The sequence below is a fragment of the Onychomys torridus genome, chromosome 5 (assembly GCF_903995425.1).
Source record: "Onychomys torridus chromosome 5, mOncTor1.1, whole genome shotgun sequence".
Classification (NCBI taxonomy): Eukaryota; Metazoa; Chordata; class Mammalia; order Rodentia; family Cricetidae; genus Onychomys; species Onychomys torridus.
The window spans coordinates 50283851-50304033 of NC_050447.1; the positions used below are offsets into that span (position 1 = coordinate 50283851).

The 20183-nt window shown below is 54.5% G+C and overlaps 1 protein-coding gene across 3 annotated transcripts in view; it reads left to right on the forward strand.

Annotated features, from left to right (window-relative positions):
• Positions 1 to 20183, forward strand: part of Zfpm1 (zinc finger protein, FOG family member 1) — a 59922-nt gene that overhangs the window by 3941 nt on the left and 35798 nt on the right. For all 3 annotated transcript variants that reach the window (XM_036188957.1, XM_036188955.1, XM_036188956.1), the window contains exon 2: positions 19286 to 19408. In XM_036188957.1, the coding sequence (XP_036044850.1) occupies positions 19300 to 19408 (109 nt within the window). In that variant the 5' untranslated portion in view covers positions 19286 to 19299. The remainder of the gene's footprint in view (positions 1 to 19285; positions 19409 to 20183) is intronic.

Consider the following 20183-nt stretch of genomic DNA (forward strand, 5'->3'; position numbering starts at 1 on the left):
AAGCAAATTATTGGTAGCCACAGGATGACTAATTTGCTCCAAGCTCAGAAGCCATCTGCCAACTCCTTCTAACACCTAACACCCACCCACAGGGCCAGTGGTGCTGACAGCAGGGGACAGCCCCTTTCCCAGGAGAGCCAGAGTGAAGCCCCCCAGTAGGAGGCTTGGATTTAGCTGTATTTTATGGGCATAGAGGGACTGTTTACACAGAGCATTTCCCACCCCACTGTAAGTATAGGTGGTGCCTCTGGTCAGGCTCCTCGAGGGCTTTGGTGGCCCATGACACTTCCTGGAGATTCCTCTGCCTCCATGTCTTCCCTTTGTGGCAGTGTCTGTCATCCAGGGCTCAGTGAATGTGAGCTCCCCACTCCGGTTTTGACCCTGCTGTCCCAAGCCCTGGTCATCAGCACTGGCCTGGTACTTGATGGTCCTCTAAAGTACTAAAGCTCAAGCATGGCGCCTATGCAGAGCGGTCCAAGGCAGGAGACACTCTGTGGGGAACCCTTTCCTGACTTTCCAGAGCCCACATGAGGTCTCCAGTTCATGTTGGGCCTTCTGATCCCACCTGCCTGTGGCTTTCCTGCCTTCCTGGAGCGTGAGAGGGCAGCATCACTGGTCATGGACGGCAACTAAGTGTTTACCCTGTACCAGGCCTGAAAGAACTTATGTAGGCCCCATGCTCACATCGTACCTCTGGGGAAATTGAGTGCTAAAAAATTAGCTTTGTGTCCCAGAAAGTAATGAAGCCAGAGTTGGAAGTATGAAGTGGACACTGCCACTTGCTGTTGGGACCAGGAACTCCATCAAGGTGTCTCACCATCCTCTGACTTTTGCCTGCCCTCAGTCACAGTCCTTAATTTTCACATCTGTACAGTGGGCCTGTGGGAGGAATGGAGGCCTCTGCGGTCTTTTGCAGCTGCTCTTACCATTCTGGTGCTCCTCTCTGAGACGCTTCAACTCAAGGGCAGCCCCTTCGGAAGCCTCACCCAGCCCTAGCCTGGCCTGAGCCCTGGACCCAGTCCCTCTGGCCCAGCCCCCCCTGGAGGTCACAGGAACCCAGTATGGCACCGATTTAAGTGGGTCAGTTGGGGAGAAAGGAGGAGGAATGTGATGCCATTAATTGTGCCCCTTATCTCCTGTTTCTATGCCAACCAGACGGTCCCGGGGCTTGACGGCTCGTGAATAATACTCTAGGCCAGCCTATCTGCCATCGACAGGCCTCACGGAGGCAGCTGTTGCCTCCCGATTGGTATCACAAAACCCATGGACCCAGCCCACATGGAGCTGCCTGGCCATACTCAGGCCCTGGCTGGTTCTTGCCCACCTGCCCACCATCCCACTGAGGCTGCCTGGAGGTGCCTATGGTCCCTGTTCCCATTTCACAGATGGGGAAACTGAGACCACAGGGACGGACGCGCACGCACGCGCGCACACACACACACACACACACACACACACACACACATTGCCTTACAGACCTCTTCTTGCTGAAGGTGTGGCAAAGTGAGGGACAGCAGCATCACTGGTCTTCAGGAATCATGTCATACCCCACCCCCTCCCATCTGTCAGGCTATGTTACCTTGGCAAGCCCCATCCCTATGGGGTCACCATGCTCACATGGGTCATTAGTGGGGGAACCAGCCCATGGGTAAGAACTCAGCTGTGTGTACATGGCCCCTCAGTGGGGTAGAGGCAGCTTAGTGGGGGCTTGTGCTCCAGCAGTCATGGGGGCCCCCGTTCAGGCATCTTCAGCCTCAGGGCTGCTCCCACACCCACCCTCTCACACTCCGGGATTTCTTTGCTGCCACTCAGCTCCTCAGGCTCCCGAGGAGGGGCCTGTCTCAGCTGTGTACCATTCCTTGGGCCCACCAAAGCCAGATGTTTGCTAGGAGGTTCTGCTCCTCTTATTGCCCCTAGGACTGTGGGAAAGGCCTGTTAGGAGAGCAGGAGCTTTGCTTTCCCATCCATGATGTGACGGTGACAGTGCCTGTCTCCCAAAGCAGCTGTAGCCTCTCCCTACTGCCCCTTCCCTTACCTCCCCTCTCCCCTCCATCTCTTCATGAGCAGGTCAGGTCTGGTTTCCAGGCTAACTGAGATGGGACATCCCTGTTCCCAAGCTCTTTCCCATGAGATCTCAGCATGTTGCATACAGGGACCCTGCACTATGGCCCACAGATATGGAATAGATGTGGGTCCTGGTATCTTCCCTATTACTGGCCAGCCTCTCCCTCCTGCATATTGGCACTGATTTGTCATGGGAGCACCTGAACTGTGCAGCCTTGGTGTGCAGCTTGCCTTCTGTGAGCTAGCATTCCTTGACAGAGAGGAAAAGAGTAGAGCTTTCCGTGATCTTCCTTCACACACCTCTCTCCCCTCTGTGCTCTGCAGTGTGCAGATCCAGGCAGCCAAGTGGAAACCCCTGGATCTCCCAGGTTAGAGCCCATCTACAGAGGAGCTGGTAGTCCGGTGAGGGAGAGAAGGCATGGGCAGAATGGGGGAGTAAGGGGCCACCGGAAGGTCAAGAAGCTGTCCATGGAGTGTAGAACTGCCTGAACGGAGCCCCGCTATGTCTCAGCTGGCTGCCTCTACCCCACTGAGGGGCCATGTACACACTTGTAACCTGCAGGCAGCTGAGCTCTTTCTTACCTATGGGCTGGCTCCCCAACTAATGACCCATGTGAGCATGGTGAGCCCCACAGGGATGGGGCTTGCCAAGGTCACGTGGCCTAACAGGAAAATGCCCCTGTTCAACTTCACATGAGGATGTCTAGGCCCAGGAGCTCTGACCTGCCCTGACCAGGGCCCAACAAACCACACGGGCTGTTGAGAGCCTAGGCAAACAGAAGTAGCCCATACTGGTGTCTGGTGATGCATGCAGTGCTGGCTAGGGCTGTGCCCAAGAAGCCGGTGACTACCCTTCTCCACCCTTCCCATTCCAGTTGTGCGTTCATCCTTCGTATATGGCACTAACTTTAGGATACTCAGCTCCCAGCCCCAGCTTCTTCCCAGGGGCCTCATTCAGTGTCTTCCCAGTACTCAGCCAGCCTGGATTCTCTCACCTGGAAAATGGAAAGAGCAGGTCCTACCCTGTCCAGTGGTGTTCACCACTTTGGCAGGGGCAGTATACAGTAGAAACTTAAGGAACAGTGCTGTTCGGAGTAGACTCAATCAGAGGGACCCTTGGTAGCATGACTCCCATCACCTGTGAACTCTAGGCTACAAGCAAGCCCTTGCCTAAAGCCAGACAGCCCGTGGAGGGAGGCTCAGCCTGGCTTCTCAGGAGACCTATGCGTTAAGTGGCCTCTCCTGCCTCAGTTTCTACTTGCAGAGAGAGCAATAAAAGTATCTCTTTGTTGTGGCCATAGGGGGAGCTTGGAGGTGCACACTGAAGTGCCAGGTGGCTCGTTACCAGATGGACACTGCCAGTCCTGCTGGCTTTGGTGTTGGCATATGCCAAAAGCCTAAGTGTCATGTGTTACACACCACCCTGGTGGCCTTTTCCCACCCCTGTTATGAGTGAGAACATCAAGGCCTTGCCCAAGGCCAACCAATACAGAAGCTGGATCTGTGGCCAGGATGGAGATTCTCTGAGCAGAGATCTGTAACCCACAGTGTCAACCGCACCATCTTGCATGTCTCTGGGGCCTCTGCAGGCTGGCTTTTCCCTTCTCCCTCCTCAGCAGCCCTCTGGGCAAGAATGTGGCACTGATGTTATGCAGAATTGGGTAGACACATCAGCAGCTCCCGCCTCCCATGTCTCAAGTACCCCCTTGTCCTTTGCCTGCTTCAGCTGGCAGTGACCTCTAAGCCTTGGCACTCCCATCTGTGAAATGAGTGTTCTGCAGCCTCTCTGAGACAGTGAGGTATAGACAGGTCCCCATGCCTTGACCAAGGCTGCAGTAGACCCAGCTGGTGTCACCCATCCCTGAGTGCTCCTGTGTACTCAGTACTTTCTCCACATCTCTAAGCGTCTCTCTAGGTACTTCTTTTGGTTGGGGTTCTCCCTTTCACCCAGAAGAGATATTGGAGTGCTTTTTTTTTTGGTCCTTAAGAAATGGAGGATCAGAGATGCTGCCTCAGGGTCTCACAGCTATTCATGTTCTCACTATGGAAAGAGAGCCTGCCTGGGATGGTTATGCACAGTCCTGTCTGCTCCTACCCTACAGGTGGATGCACCTTTGGGGCCCTCGTGTGAATCCCATCCTTCTGAGCCTCAGTTTCCCTACTACACTGGCCAGCAAGAGCCAGTGAAGAGAGAAAAGGAGCCATTGTCCCCTCCTTCTACTGCTGATGGCCGGTCCCCACGTGTCTGTAATTCTCTCTCCCCAAGACATCTTCTTGCCAGTTCCTCCTGACGTCTGACTTCAAGCCCTATAGCTTCCCATCTGCCCTTAGGCTTATACCTGCCTCAGTTCCCTATTCTCTCACCCCAGGAGGGAAGAAGGAGGCCAGGGCTAGGGGTCTCAGCTGGCTCTTTCCTGCACAACTTCCTTTGCTGATTAGGGACAAGGTATCCATCCCTACCTCTCTGGACTGGCCCCCAGTGAGGGCCAGGGCCTACAGCTACCCCTCTAGAACCCCTCTGGTTTCTGGTACACAGAAATTTGTGATGGGAGGGGAAACTGAGGCTCAAAACCCTGGGTACCAGTGGTGTGGGTGACCCACACTCAGCTATCACAGGTATCACTGTGAGCACATGCTGAGTGTGACCCAGCCCAGCTTTGTGTCTGCTCCCACCAGCCTGAATAGGCCTGGACTCAAGGCCCAGATGGGGAAACCAAGGCTTAGAAAGTTCGAGGATCAGATAGATCCCTGGGAGAGCCACTGTCTGGATGTTTGGGAAAGAGCAATGGCCACTGATTGCTGGCGGGGGAGGGGGGCTCAAACCCAGAGTCCGAGGCTCTCAAGTGGGTCTCAACCACAGCCAGCTCTGGTCTCCACATTGTTCCCCACTGGGTGACTTTGGGTCACGGTTCTAGCAAAGATCAGAGCTGTATAGACTCACTGGGTCTCACTCCTCTGCTCCCTTTATACCTCTTGCCCCTTTCCACTTCCTGGGCCGCCACAGCACCTCTTGGCTTGGTCTTCCCTATTGAGTCCCACACCCAGCTTGACCAAGTACAGTTTCCCAGGGACAAGGGCACCCCAACACTCGCCTGGCAGCCTGGACAGTCCATGGACACCAGGCCTTCACCCAGCTGGCCAGCCAGCCCTCTCCTGGAGCAGCCGCAACCGGGTCCTCCCTTTACTGTCTCTGGTCCCAGCTTTCTCCGGCGCAGGTTTCAGCTCCTGTGATAACTCGGAAAGTTGAACTGGCCCCATTACTGCACTGAGATGGTTGGCAAGATACGGCTCGATAATGGAGGAGATACCCACGTCTCGGTGGCCAGCGGCCTGGGCTCCCGCCCATTAACATTCCCCACCAGCGATCCGCGCTATCTCCTCTCCTTCCACTCCTCCCGCAGATAAGAATGGAAATTCTGACTTCATAGCTCACTGATTAAAGTGTCTGGATTTCTTGATAATACACAGATAAATTATGTTTTTGAAAAGGAAGGTAGGGAGGAGGGAGGAGAGAAAGGGGCCCTAGAGGGGAGCCCTTGGCCGACTCTGAGGAGATGGCTCTCCCAGCCTCTAGGCCAGGCTGGGAAGCCACCAAATGTCCAGCCACTGAAACTGTGGCCAAACCAGACCCAGTTAGGTCCATCAGGCCCCACTCAGAGAAGACACTGGTACACAGACACCCAGGCCATAGTGTCTAGCCTCCAGGACTGATGACAGCCCCTGGCGCGTGCGCACACACATATACACACACACACACACACACACACACACACACACACACACACAGCCTTGGGCAGATCTCCATACCAACGTGGCCTTGTTTGCCCAGCAGACATGGTGCCTCTGCAACCTCACCAGGAAGCTTTGCCTGTGTGCCCTGCTGCCCTGCAGTGCCTGGTTAGGCCATAGATAGTTCAGTAAATGTCAAGGTGCCCATGCAAAGCCACGCCCACCAGCTGTGAGGGCTCTGCTCTGCAGCACTCAGAAGCCCAATTGGCTCCAGGGCCTGTCTTCAGCCATCGTGCCTCCCAGCTCGGCCCAGCTGCCACTTGTGACAGGCGGCACCCAGATGGGACTCGGGTGCCATTGCAAGCTTGTCTGGATAAAGCTGCCTCCTTCAGCTGATCCGAGATTCTCGCTGATGGTGTGATGCGCCAAGATTAGGGCTGCGCCAGGCTAATCCTCTGGCTGAGGGACAGGTAAGGCAGCCATGGGGGAGCGAGGCACCTGCTGTGTGGGAAGAGAAACCAAGGCCTGTCAGCCCCAACACCTCTTGGGGCAGTGACCAGCTGGGCCCAGTGGGGTGGGAGCACTCAGCTCTGCCCCTGTCCTGTGTATATAAAATCACTCCTGAGAACTGAGACACTGGAATCCCAGAGATGAGAAGGCCTGAGGAGGGCAGGAACTTTCCCGTGTGGTCCTGGGTCTTCCCAGGTATGCTCCCAAAGATGGCCATACTGAGGCTAGCTATGACTGAGTTGTGTCTACACTCTTGGGCTTACCCTGCCTATGACATGGAGTCCTCCGATTATCCCTCATTTCTCTTCTAATGACTCAAGGCTCAGAGAGGTTGAGTAAATCGCCCAAGGTCACACAGCACTCTGACCTAGAGGCTGTGTCTAAATCTGAGTCTCCATCTATCTGAAGGTTCTAGGGTATTTGCAGAATAAACCCCAGACACACCTCTATAAAGGGGCCTGGTCCCTCCACTTCAAAGGGAAGGAGTGGGTACAGAGAGGGCCATGTTCAGCACTACCCAGTCCTATCCCTAGATCAGTGCAAATCGGTCTGGCTGTCCTTGAACTTGGAGATCCTCCTGTCTCTGCCTCCTGAGTGCTGGGATTAAAGACATGCACCACCATGTCTGGCTAAATTGGTGTGTCTATACTCTTGCTTATTGCTTGTACTCATTTCATGTCCCCCACGGGCTCCTTCGGTGAGAAAGTTGGTTTGAGGGCCTGGAGAGGCAGCTCGGTCAGTAAGGGCTCTCCACACAAGTGCAAGGACCAGTGCAGATCCCTATACAAAAGAGCCAGGCCTGGCAGTGTGCACCTGTAGCTCCCATGCTGAGCAGGCTGAGACATGCCGCCTACTGTAGCCCTCTAGGGTAAACAGCTCCCACAAGACTCTGTGCTGAGGTGTCAGGCTCAGGGTTTCCGATTACCGCCACCTGGATGATTCTAGAATGTTTGTCAGCCTGGGTCATGATCCCACCGCCACCAGTCACCAGAACTTCATACCTGGAGTGTCACAGGAGTCACCCACTGAACCAACCAACCCATCATCCTTCAGGCATCTCCTTATTCTGAGCCTCAGTTTCTATATCTGTAAACAGGGCTGTGGACACTAAGATTGCATCCCGCAGACCTTGGACCTGCTCCGCAGAACCTCAGCCATGTTTGCTGGTCACCCCGTGGGCACCATGCCCCTTAGCTATGCCCACCAGATCTTAACCAGGTTGTAAGCCTCCAGGCCAGAGAGACGTAGCTGGGCTCTCAGGTCCTTCTGCCCTGGCTGTATGACCTTGGCCTAGGCACTTCACTCCCCTGGGTCTGGCTACCTCACCCATCAAATAAGGCAGTGGGTGTCCTTGCAGGTCCTTGTGAGGAGCTGATGAGGCAGAGCTTGGGACCCCTGAAATCCCGGCAGACAGGTACCTTAGGACCCCCAGCCTCCCAGGTGCTCCTCGGGGCCTGTGTCTCCCTTTCTGGCTGGTGCCTGAAAGAGAGAGGCCTCCTCCCTAAGCTCCACGGGTGTGGGAGGGATTGGGGTGGGTGTGTTCCGCCCTCCCAGGCCCCCAACAAAAAGAAGAAAGAAAAGGAACCTTGATAAAAAGAACGATAGGCGCCATGCGTGGAGGAGCCGCTATCGCCCCATCTATCTGCCTGCTCACTCACGGTTCTTTCCCTTATCTCACCCCTCCAAATGCCAGGAACAAAAGCGTTGCAGACTTACACATTCTGCCAAGCCCATGGCCCAACTTGGGGCTGCCAGGAGAGATGGCCCCTACATCTAAAGGAAAAGTTAGGCTCCTCACTCTCATCATTTTGCAAAGGGAAGATCCAAATGGCCCATTCTGAGACATGGCAGCTGGGATGGAGTTGTCCAGGAGTGGGCGCCTAGGGGTGGGGGAGGTCCCTACAGTACGCCTTGCATGTTGGCTCTGTGACCGTGCATCAGGATCTTCTCTCTAAGGCACCCAGGATGGATTTAAGTTGTCCAGGATAGTTACAGCAAGGCCTGAGTGGAACCAGTGTTCCCCATGAAGTTCCTTTCTGCCTGAATCTTCCTCAGATCACCCAGAATCTAACACTTCCCACAACACCCCCTAGACTCAGTCCTACCTCTGCCTCCCACCCCTTCAGCCCCCACAAACTCCAAAACCCTGTAGATGTCTTAACTTCCTGGGCTCCTAAGAGCAGCACCACTGAGCCCCCGCCCCTAGAGCTAAGCATAGGTCCCTCCCACCACTGTCCAGCCCTTGCTAGCAGCCAATGAAAACAGAGTGCAAATGAGCAGACTTGAGGCTCGGGCATTGGCTGAAGTTCCATGGAGTGGGTGGGGCCTTACCTTAAAACAAACAAACAAAAAAAAAAAACGAGTGTGCACCTGTCCAGCCTAGACTCACAGGGTGGAAGTCCCTCCCAGGCTTCTGAACCTTCTTCGGGATCCTTGTGTTTGCCTTGGACAGGCTGCCCTTTGAGTAACTTCTGTTGACCTCAGAGCCTAGGCCACACCCTTGGGCGTCAGGACCTGCGCATTCCACAAACATTGCCGTCAGCTCCAGGGCCAGAGGAGAATGGGGAGGTGAGAAGTGGGGTAAGGACAGACAGCAAAGGCTGGCAGCTCCTTCTATCTCCCTCCAGACCCTGCTCATGTTAGTGTCCCCATCTCCTCCTGCTCCCCAGTGACTCCCTGGGAACCTTGATGTCCAGGCCTCTGTGGCCCCAGGCTCTGGTGAGAACAGATCTTGCGTCCAAAGGTGAGATCACACCTTGGCTTCCTAATCTGTAAAACGGAAAAGAAACCTAGTCCCTCAGCCTGCCAGGCTGGTTTCTGGACCCCTACCCTGCCCCAGGCCTCGGTTACCCCACCCAAATCATGGGGCCGTTCTAAATGCAGCAATGTTTAAAGTTGCTCATTCCATGCCTGTTATTTTTCAAAGCCGGTGGAGATAGGAACCTGACCTTGCCTCCATCCTCTCCACTCCTCAATATACTGTGTTGCAGAGTTGGACCCATGGTCACAGCAGGGGGTCATTGATTCCCACAGCACCCTCAAGCCATAGGTGTGGTGTTTTTAAAAAATGTGTAAGTGCAAAATAGTGGTGGGATAAGGTCCACCGGAGAGCTTGGGCTGAGACCTACAGGAAGAAGAGTGAGCAGTGACCTCATGACCTCAGTCTTGGCCCCCACACTCTGGGTCTCTGTCATCTGTTTTTATAAAGTGGGTGTGAGGGTCGGAAGCACATGACTGTACTACATCATCACAAGGCCTTCCAAGACCAGCCTCAGTCTCTGCTGAAGAACTTCCTTCTCACATGGGCAGCTCTGCCCGCCCCCAAAAGCACAGGGTGTCTATTACTGGGTAAAGGCTGCCTGCTTGCTTCCTAGATCAACCTTGTCTGTCTCCGGAGGAAAAGGAAGGAGGGGTCAAGTCGGCCTGAGATGCTGGCATTGCCACAGACAGAGGAGCCAGAGGGATCAGCCAGGTGCTCTGATACAGAGACAGGGAAGGACCTCGACTGGAGACTGATGGTGTGGAAGCCCCACAGTGCTGAGAACATTCTTTTTCTTTTTTCTTTTCTAGTTGTTCAAGACAGGGTTTCTCTGTGTAGCTTTGTGCCTTTTCTGGATCTCGCTCTGTAGACCAGGCTGGCCTCGAACTCACAAAGATCCGCCTGCCTCTGCCTCCCATGTGCTGGGATTAAAGGCGGGCGCCACCACTGTCTGGGGCGAGAGCATTCTTGAATCAGAGATGGAGGGGCAGACGCCGAGCAGAGTTGAGTTGGGTTGGGGGAGGGGTGTGTGGACGCCGATGGTGTTGGTGAGGATGTGAAAGGCATATATCACAGGGTCTCATGTGTGAGCAGGGCACTGAGAGGTTGGAGCACCCATAGTGGGTTTGGGCTAAGTGCTCAGAGCACTGTGCTCTGCCTGACTACCACAGCTGCTGTGGGCTCAAGGTGGGCTTGGAGAGGAGAGGGCCCAGCCCAGACTGTCGAGTGAACGGCTTGTCACACAGGAGCCATCTCCTCCTAAGCAGCCATCTGCCTCCATCCCTCTGACCCGTACCACGCAGCGACGGCTCCATTAGTGAAACCTGCTCACATCGCTCAGCTCTTATCACCATCTAGAGAGAGAATCACTCCAGGCCTCAGCGCCCATCTCCACCGTTTTGTTTCCTCCTCTTTTGCTTGAGGCTCTGAGCTATGGCCTCGGCCGCCCCTGCCTGGCACGTGGCCTCCACAGCCCCAGGTCCCATCCTGGCACAAGGACCCCAGTCTACTCACTGACCATCCTCAGGGTGCACAGCTCCAACCCCTGTGGTGTCCTGGGCCCTCCCCCAGGCTTCCCCTCCCCCATAAGCATAGGCCATGGGTTCCTGGAGTGAAACAATCTTGTGTAATCTATCAGTGGCTATCAGCCCCATCGAGGGGAGGGACGGGAGTGGCTGGGCCTAGAGATGGCGCCAACCTTTAGCGTTGATAAAGTTTCCGAGTTCAGCTGTGATGAATGTTGAGTAAGCGCAGGCCGCAGATAGGATGTGGACTTGGCAGGCCCGAGGCTCCGGCTGAAACCAATCTCTCTCTATCAGCCAGGCTGGGCTTTCTCAGGCCCCAGGCCCTCTTCCCTCCTCCTAGCCTCCCTTTCTCTCAGCCTTGCCCCACCCAGGCCCCTACCTCTGGGGACAGGGCAGGAGACTAACTTGCCAGTTAGATCTGGCCTGAGAGATGGACCAGGCCAAGGGGAAGATCCTGAGGACCCTCAGGGTGCAAGGGCCCAGTACACACCTCACTGCCAACAGGCCCTGCGTCCTCAAGTTTGGCATCTGGTGGTGCGGCTCATGGTACCCAGATTAAACCTTAGCTCCTGTCCAGGCCTTTAGCCCTGGGAGCTCAGCTGGGACTTTCTGTGCCCCCTCCCCTCCCTAGGCCTTCCTGCACACACTGCTGAGTGCCCTCCCTGGGGTGTTCTCAGTTGAAGCTTAAAGGCCACCTCCTCTGAGAAACCCCAGTACCCCACATCCCCTGCGGACTGGGCCAACAGCCCTTCGAGGTACAGAGGCCTATATCCCTGTCTCCATCCCAGACTGAATGTCCTTTCTTGTCCACACAGTCAGTCCCCAGCCCGGGATGGACCTTCCTGGAACTTCCTGATCCCTCCAAAGCCTCTCCATCCACTCCTCACCAAAGCTCTACAAGGTGTGGACCCCTGAACCTTGCAGCCTGGCCAGCTCTCCATTATGTATGTCCCCGAATAACATTGTGAGCAGCTACCGTAAGGCCTGGTGGTGGCTAGGATTGCTGCCTTCTGCCTCAGTTTCCTCGTCTGCCCATGGAACCAACATCCCTGCAGGGTGGTGCTAGCAAGGCTCTGATGACCCAAGTGAGGTGGTGAGGGCAGTGTGCGTGTGTCTACAGGGATCTGGGCTAATGGAGCCGAAGCTTCCAAAGATTACAGACAACCAAGGAGGGGCAGGAGACATCTCCACACAACAGAGCGTCCTGACTCCGACTGTGCCAGGAGCAGCTAGCGGGGCCCAGGCTCTGGTTCCAGGAACAGACATAGGGAGCAGGGATGGACAGAAGCCGAGGTGGGAAGGAAGATGTGAGGTCAAGGAGGGAAACTGAGGCCCAGCAAGGGTAGAAGCAAGACCTCAGTCCTGAGAGCCTCATGGACCTGTACCTGTATCTGAATCCTTCTCAGTAACTCTAGGCAAGGCCGTCCCTGCTTCTCTTCACTATGAACCAGGATTGGGGAGCACTGCAGAGAGACCTTGTTACTCTGTTCCACAGTTCCCACACTTAAAATCGGGGTAGTAGCAAATTGGAGAGCTAATAAGAAGTCAAGTGCCACTGGAGTTAGAATGTTCAGAGCTCCAGCAGCCCTTCCTCAGTCCAGGGGCCTGGCCAGAGGCGCTGGCACTGTCTCTGGTCACTTGAAGTTCATGCCTGGGGTGCCTGGGTCCCACACGGACTAGCCAAAACAGTAACAGGCCAGGGCTTGGGGTAGTGAAGCCCATCACATTCTATTAAGTCAGAGGTGGTTTCTATGTGAGAGTTGGAAATAAGAATAGAAGAGTTCCAGGAGGGAGAGCACTGGGCCAGCCATGCCCTGGGTGGGTTCACAGCTTCGTGAAGCCCCGGGTCTTATGGAGACAGGCGAGAGAAGGTGACTGACATCAGAATTTTCAGTGACTCCTTTTAAACTTTTTGGAACTAACTTGACCTCAGGTCACCAGAATGTGCTTTTCACGAGGCAGGGTCGCATAGAGCCCTGTATTTTATCTGGGCTGCGTGCCACCCCCATACACCTGTTTTGTTTTGTTTGTTTGTTTGTTTTTCAGTAAAAATCTATGCCTTCAAAAGCCAAGCATCAGGGAAAGCTTGTATTTTACTGTGTGTGAATCATATCTCGATAGGATCTTTTTAGTGTTTGAATGCTGAGGTCTGTCTGGACCCGTGTTTACTAGCTTGTGGGTCCTGACTCTCCATCAGACCCCCTATTTGGTGCCTCTGTAAGACCACCCAGGGATTAAGAGAGGTATATATCACCTTCCAGGATGTCCTGAGCTCCAAGTCCATGCTAATTGGGGTAGGCCCTCCTGATGCTTACAGCCAGGCACAGAAGCAGTCAGCAGGTCAGCCACCTAAGCCAGGGTAGAGAGAATCAGACAGAAGATCCTAGGGCTCAGGCTTCTCAGAAAGAGATGTGAGCTCCCCACCCCAGGGTATGTGGGAGTACCCTCTGTGATATGCTGGGTGAGAAAGTCTGCCTGTCCCATCCCATATCTGTTCAACCCCTATGCCACCCATGCAGTGAATAGTTCAGGTTGCAGGCTCAACAAATGGTGAACTCTGGCTGCAGCCCCAGCTTGACTCTGATCATTGGGAACCCCAGGGGGCAGACATGCTCCCCCTTGCTGGAGCAGGGTGTGTACTCAAGTGAACAAGCCATGGTATCTGGCCAACACTTTTGTGACCAGCCTAGTTGTGGGCAGTGCCCCCTCTGGGCTCCGTATGATGGTGTGCCTCCAACAGCGTCCTCATCTCAGCCACCACAGTTGTACTGTCTCTTCAGCACCTCCCCAGGGGCATCCTGAGTTGAGGCTGAGGTCAAGGTTGAGACAGACACCAAGCTTCAAGTGGCCCTTCACCCTTCCCAGGCATGCTGAACACCTGCCAATCCTTGAGGGCCACACAGATCTCTGACCTTGTGGTGTGCAACCTAATAAGCTGGTGGTATCAGAAGAGACAGACCACCCCACTGGGTGTGGGGACTCTGAAGGGGAAGAATCCTTGAATAGACTGAGGAGTGCCATAGGAAGCTCAGCAGCCACTCAAGAGCAGGTGTGGGTACTGGTGACATGTAAAGTGGGCACATGCTGAGGGGCCTGGGCATTTTCGAACTGGCAAGACAACTTTGGGCCATGTCCAAAGTGTATGGCTCTGTACATAATGTGGCCTGAGGTGACCTTGAGGATTTGAGGCAGTGGGGTCAGAGTCATCTCCAAGGTTCCTCAACCTGCCCCGGCGGTGCTTTTCGACACGGGTATTATCGAGCTATTAGAACTGGAAGTAAAGTCAAGTCTGTCTTGAGGAGCTTGGAGTGTGTAGCAGCCTGTAGCTCTGGGATGCCATGTGCCTCAGTTTCCATGACTCAGCATTGGCTGGATCAGAATCCCTACCTAGATGGGGCCTGGACTGCACCTAGTCCTGCTGACCAGGACCCACTGTCACAGGCCATGGTGTCTGCTAGCCAGGAAGTAAGGCTTTAGACCTTAGACTTGAGATGCAGGCCCGTAGACTCTCTGGCTGTAGTCCCCCACTGGACTGAGTCCTGTGAAGCTAAGCTCCCTAAATTTGGCCCCTCGGGGAGGGCAGGGCTATCTTGCCGCCTGTCTGTCCCCGCCATGGCCCTAGCTGCCCGCTGTCCAGTGGTGGGAAAGTCTGTATCTGTTGCTATTTTCTCCCTGCTATCAGGGCCTTATCTGGCCACTGGGTCCTGCTGGAGGCCAGGGTCTCCCTCCTGGCAGTGCCAAGCCATTCCAGTGAGGTGAGGAGGCTAGGCCTCTACCAGCCAAGATGGGGGGCTTCCTGTTCCTCCCGATGGCCCTCCCCAGCCCTGAAAAGAACAGCAGTTGTCACAGTAGCCCCAGAATGCTCCCAGCCATTCTCCCATATGGCTGTGTGGACTCCACACAAGAGGCTGCCCCTCATTTTCTGTGAGGGAATGGTCCTGCTTTGCCTGGTGTGCACTGCCCCTCTACCTCACTCCTTCCTCCCTGGCCGGCCCCCTGGCAGGAAGTCTCTTCCCTTGTCGGTCCTTGCCACCTCCTCCAGGAATCCTCCCCTCACACCCTCTCCCACTCCTGCCATGCTCAATGGCACCTTTCCTCCTTTGGGGAAAGAAGTTCGGTCACTGCTTTGTCTCCAGCTCCTGGTCCTGAATCTGGCACCACAAGGGCATGGTAAAGGTTTGATGGGTGAATCAGTGAGTGTGTAAATAGATGAAATTAGGACTGAGGCTGTCTGTTCTCTGTGGGGGTTACCTGGGATCCTTCTCTTTGGGATCTCTGCTGCCTAAGGATGGGCAGGCAGCTATTCCAGATCACCTGTGTTCCATCTATAGGAAGAGAGGAAAGAATCCCCGGGGGATCCTAAAGAAAGGACCCTATGCCAAGCGGGCTCCAATGGGCCTCGGTCTGTGACTCCTGCTGCGTTTGGGGAGGTGGGTGCTGCTCCGGTTCTTACAGTGGTCTCCATCCCCATGTGGTGGTCTGCAGGGGTCTCACCCAGGAACAGAATCCTACCTGGACCATGACAACCCTCCTTGCTGCCTGGGGGACATAGACTGGGGGATTTTGTCCCTCTTCCAGAACCTGCAGTGACCTCCATGTGGTGATTTCAAAATGACCACCACCACCACCCTTCAGTGCAACTCGTCAAAGCTGCGAGAGGGCTGTACTCATCCTCACATGCACAGGGACCTGGAAGGGAGTGGACATCAGCCTGCCACACAGAGCCTGTCTCCATAATTCAGTTTTAAAGCATGAAAAAGGGAGTTGATGAAATTCCGCTATCAGCTCTGAGCCAATATGCAAAATATCTCACCCCCAATCAAATAGCTATTATGTTTCCATTCCCAAGCGGCGTCCGGCTTAATGAGCAGGAGATGGATGGGCGCTTGGGCATCTGCTCCTTGTGATAACCAAGGGGCTTGGGGCACCATGGGGGCTGCTCCCAGTGCTGCCCTGGCTGTGGGTGACCACCATGGTGGCCTGTGGATGCCACTGAACAGAAGTGCAGTCTTGTGCCCAGACATCTCCAACCCGGGTAGTAGCCAGAAAAAGGACTAGCATGAGCCTCACTATGGGTAATGGGAGGTGTGGTTTGAGACAGCACTGAGGAGGCAGCCTATCTGGTCAGATCCTAATGTTGTCCAGGTTCCTTTCTTCCCATGCACCATCCCCTTGCCTTTTCCTTGAGGATCACGGGCAAGCTGCTCTGCCTTAGCTGGATGGGCCTCAGTTTACCTGTCCATAAAGTGGGTGCAACCCAGACTTCCCACTGGGAGGGGGTGTTAGGCACCTTATGGAAATGGAATGTAGATAGATGGCCTTAGGAATGTAGATAGATGGCCTTAGGTTCCCCACTCTACACCCTCACTGTTCTTTGCCCCCATCCCCATGGCATCCAGTCTGGCTCACATTACATATTCTGTATTCCCTCTACATACCAAGAGCTAGCCCAGTGTGAATCCTCTGTGCCTTAGTTTCCCCATCTGAGAGAGGACTGGAAGATGACCTCACTAGGCTATGTAAACGAGAGAGGTTAAGGAAGGACATCTGTGAAATGCTGAGCCAAGGCCCCTGGTAGGCAGTTTGTGCTTGCTAAACCACCTTTCCCATCTCCTGGTCCTGCTGGACCATTGGTAGCAGTAACCGGTGACAGCTGGTGTTTGCAAAGCACCCTGGGCTGCACTCTGATTGTGCCAGCAAGCTATCCTGGGAGGCTGCAGCTGTGCGAGTTTCCATTCGCAGGCTGAGGAGATGGAGCCCAGAGAGGGAGGCTGGCCTGCCCAAGGTCACAGAGCAAGGACACAGTTTTACCTGTCGCTCTGCCTGTTGGGGGTAGTGAGGGTTCCCAGAGGGACCCTAGCATAGGGCATTTTGGGGAGGGTCAGTATCCAGCCATGGTTCACAGAGACCCCCGACGTACAGGGCCACCTTCCTCTTTTCTACTCTCCACAGCCCTTACGGGGCTAGGTGTACCAGAGGGCCCGGTGCCAGCCTGGGCTCCATTACAGCCAACTGAGGGCTCAGAAAGCCATAGCGGCTCCAGGCAGAAGTGCCACATCCCATCTGTGGGCTGGCTCTGTTTGCCAGGGGCGACTGTGTCCCTGCATTATCATAACCATTTTAATTGTTCTGGAACGGAATTAACAACATCAGAATGAGCCGTCTTGCAGCTCGGCTTCTTTCTCCACGCTCATCCACAAGGCTCTGTGAGGAGCGCTCGCCTTTGTTCTTGTAAATGGAGGAACATCCCAGCTCCAGGCGCCAGGGTGTGGGAGAGCCACCTGGGTGGGCACCAGGTTGGGCTCCATGACCTTACTAGGGAAGGATGTTTCTGCTTGTGCCCCCTCATTGGCCCAACTCAATTTCAGTCCCAGAATTACTGAGAATGGGCTTCATCCCATTGCTGGAACAGGCAACTGAGACTCCAGGTGCCTTCCAGCCCCTGGAGAGGCTTGGAGCTCCTACAAAGGGATGGGTGCATGAGCCTAGGCAGGGAAGTCTCCTGTGTCCTAAAGGATGGCTCCGCTCAGGGTGGACCCCACCATAACACTGTTTTCCAGCCCTAGTTCAAGGTCATACAGGTCAAGGCATGTGTCTGCCGCTGTGAACCTTAGTCCTGTTTCTGAGAGGCTGGGTCCAAAGCTAGCACCCACAGAACTGAGCTAGGGAACCTATCTCATTACTCCTTCCTGGGACTTGGGATGTCGCCCCCACACCCCGGGCTGAAGATGGCCAGCGTGGTGGGGCTCTGCCTGTTAGTTAGCTTCCACTCCCACCCACCACACTCTGTTGCAAGTGCAGTTACCTTCTCCCACGTATCACATCTCCTGGTCTCACCCCCTGCACTTGCCTTTGTTCCTGGAACCACCTTAGGAACCACTATGGCTCTTTGGTTTTTCCTGCCCCCAGGAGCCACAGGCAATGTCCTGAAGCCCCTGCATCCTAGAATGGTATTTGGCTATCTGAGGCCAGTGTGAGCAGGATGGCACTGACCCCAGTAGTGTGGTCTGGATTACAGCCGTCATAGTCCTTCAGACACAAAAATCTGTCCCCCATCCCATCTGAAAGATCTATTTCTAAACCTGGTCCCAGCCTGGCCTCTAGTCCATCCTCATGGGTCCCCATGCCATTGACATGACCAGTACCATGGATCCCATAATGGCTTCAGTATTGGGTGTGAGCTAACATGTGCTGGTATTGATGGCCCTGCCACAGGCCTGTGGGTCTCCCACAGACCCCCATTCCTCCTGAAAAGGAGCAGCCCTGAGCCACTGTTCTGGGGAGCAGCAGATCTCATTAGCCGTGAAAGGCTGGGAGCCCCCAAGTATCAGAGGGGTACACCCTAGACATCGCCCTGCCTGAAGACACTGGCCTGCCTCCAGAAATGGCTGAGGACCATTGCTCAGTTGGTAGAGCACTTGTCTACCATACACAAAGCCCTGGGTTAGATCCTCCACACTCATATACCAGGTGTGATGGTGCATGCCTGTAATCTCAGCACTCAGGAGGTGGAGGCAGGAGCCTCTTCTACCATGTAGTACAGGGGTTCTCAACCTTCCTAATGCTGCAACCCTTTAATATAGTTCCTCATGTTGTGGTGACCCCCCCCCAACTATGAAATTATTTCATTGCTCCTTCATAACTGTAATTTTGCTACTGCAATGAATCATAATGAAAATACTTGTGTTTTCCAATGGTCTTAGGTGCAACCCCCAGGTTGAGAACCATTGACATAGTAAGTTCAAGGCCAACATGGAATACATGAGACCCTGTCTGAAAAACAAAACAAAACCAAACATGGCCCTTACATGTCTTCTGTCCCCTCCTCTACCCTAGGGCAGACACCTCACCAATCATGCATCTATTTTGTTTATGACCATCATGTTTTTGCCCAATGTAGTGAGCATAAGAACTTGCCATTGAGGAGCTCTGGACCAAACCCCAAGTGTGGGGTGGCTTGACATATGGGGCCTGAGAGTTTTTCTGCAGGACACCATACGCAAACAATAGACATGTCTGTTGTGTGACCCCATGAGTCTGTGTGTGAGCCTGTGAGTCTGTGTGTGAGCCTGTGAGTCTGTGTGTGAGCCCGTGAGTCTGTGTGTGAGCCCGTGAGTCTGTGTGTGAGCCTGTGAGTCTATGTGTGAGCCCGTGAGTCTGTGTGTGAGCCTGTGAGTCTGTGTGTGAGCCTGTGAGTCTGTGTGTGAGCCCGTGAGTCTGTGTGTGACCCCGTGAGTCTGTGTGTGAGCCTGTGAGTCTATGTGTGAGCCCGTGAGTCTGTGTGTGAGCCTGTGAGGCAGGAAGACCTGAAGCATCCATCTGAGTCCAAAAGGACTCGGTGTTGGTGTTTCTATTGGTAATGTGTGGTTGGGAAGGGCTGTGACTCTTGTCCTAGCAAGTTGGGACCCATTACCTGAGGAGGGAAAGACAACATGAAGGACAAGGATAGGAAATGCGTCAAGTGAACCAAAGCTTAGGAACTGTTGCAGAGTGTGGGGGATAAACACAGGGTGAGCTTGTATACTAGGTTCCGGGAGACCCAGAAAGGGTCACAGCCTCTCCCTCGATGGGTGCCTGGCCCTGCCCTTGTCCTGCCCACTCTCCCCAGGCACCAAAGCTGAGCCTGTTTGGCCATTAGGAAACCAAGGTGGCCTTATCCAGAAGCATCTCATGATTTCTCTGGGGCTCATGTCCACAGGTTCTCTCAGAGATATGGAGGCCAGAGAAGAAACCCAGGCCATGGACATCAGCCCCATGGAGGAGGAGGCCACATCCCCTGAGGCCCCAGCCATAGAGGAGCCCCCAAGCCCACCCAGAGAAGGTGAGTGTGCAGATCAACATCCTGCCTAGAGCTCATGGGAGGACAGAGGGCCTCAGCAGGCAGCTGATGCCTAGTGTCCTCCAGCTGCTGTCCCCAGGACCTAAAGAAAAACAGGGAAGTGGGTATCTGCAGTGCATGAGATGGAGGTGCAGCCTCATGCTAAGGTAAAACTGAGGCCTGGGTGGGGAACATTCAGTCTAAGGCTAGACCTGAGGAAAGCCAAGCCACTTGCAGCCTATTTACCCCTGTGAAATGGTATCCACAGGATCTGCAGGGCCGTGGCTTAGGCTCCATACACAGTATCAAGCTGCACCCAGGAAGAGCTGAGGTTCTTGAGAGGCAAAGAACACAATGTATATGCTGTACCAAAGGATGAGGCCTAAAGAGGTTAAGAAACTTGCCTGGGGTCACAGCCCACACTCCAGCAAGAATCTGACCTAGGTCTGGGTTTAGACTCATCCCACCGTCATATTGCCCCCTTTTCTCACCTGCATGCCCTCCTCAGACTCTACTGGGTCTCCTGGTTGCAGTTTATCAGGTCAGTACATTTCTGAAGCCAAAGACAGGCCATGGAAGGAAACCCCAAAGACCCCCCCCACACACACCACCCAAACTCTAGGAGGCCAGTTCAGGCCAGGTGCTGGATGGTGGACAGTGCAACTTCAGATGCCCCCTGAAGTCCTGGGAAGAGGGAACTCAAAGGCAGAATACTTGAGAGATCAGCACTTTGCTTGCATTTTGGAGGCCACTGAGTTCTGGAGGGATGATAGGTAGA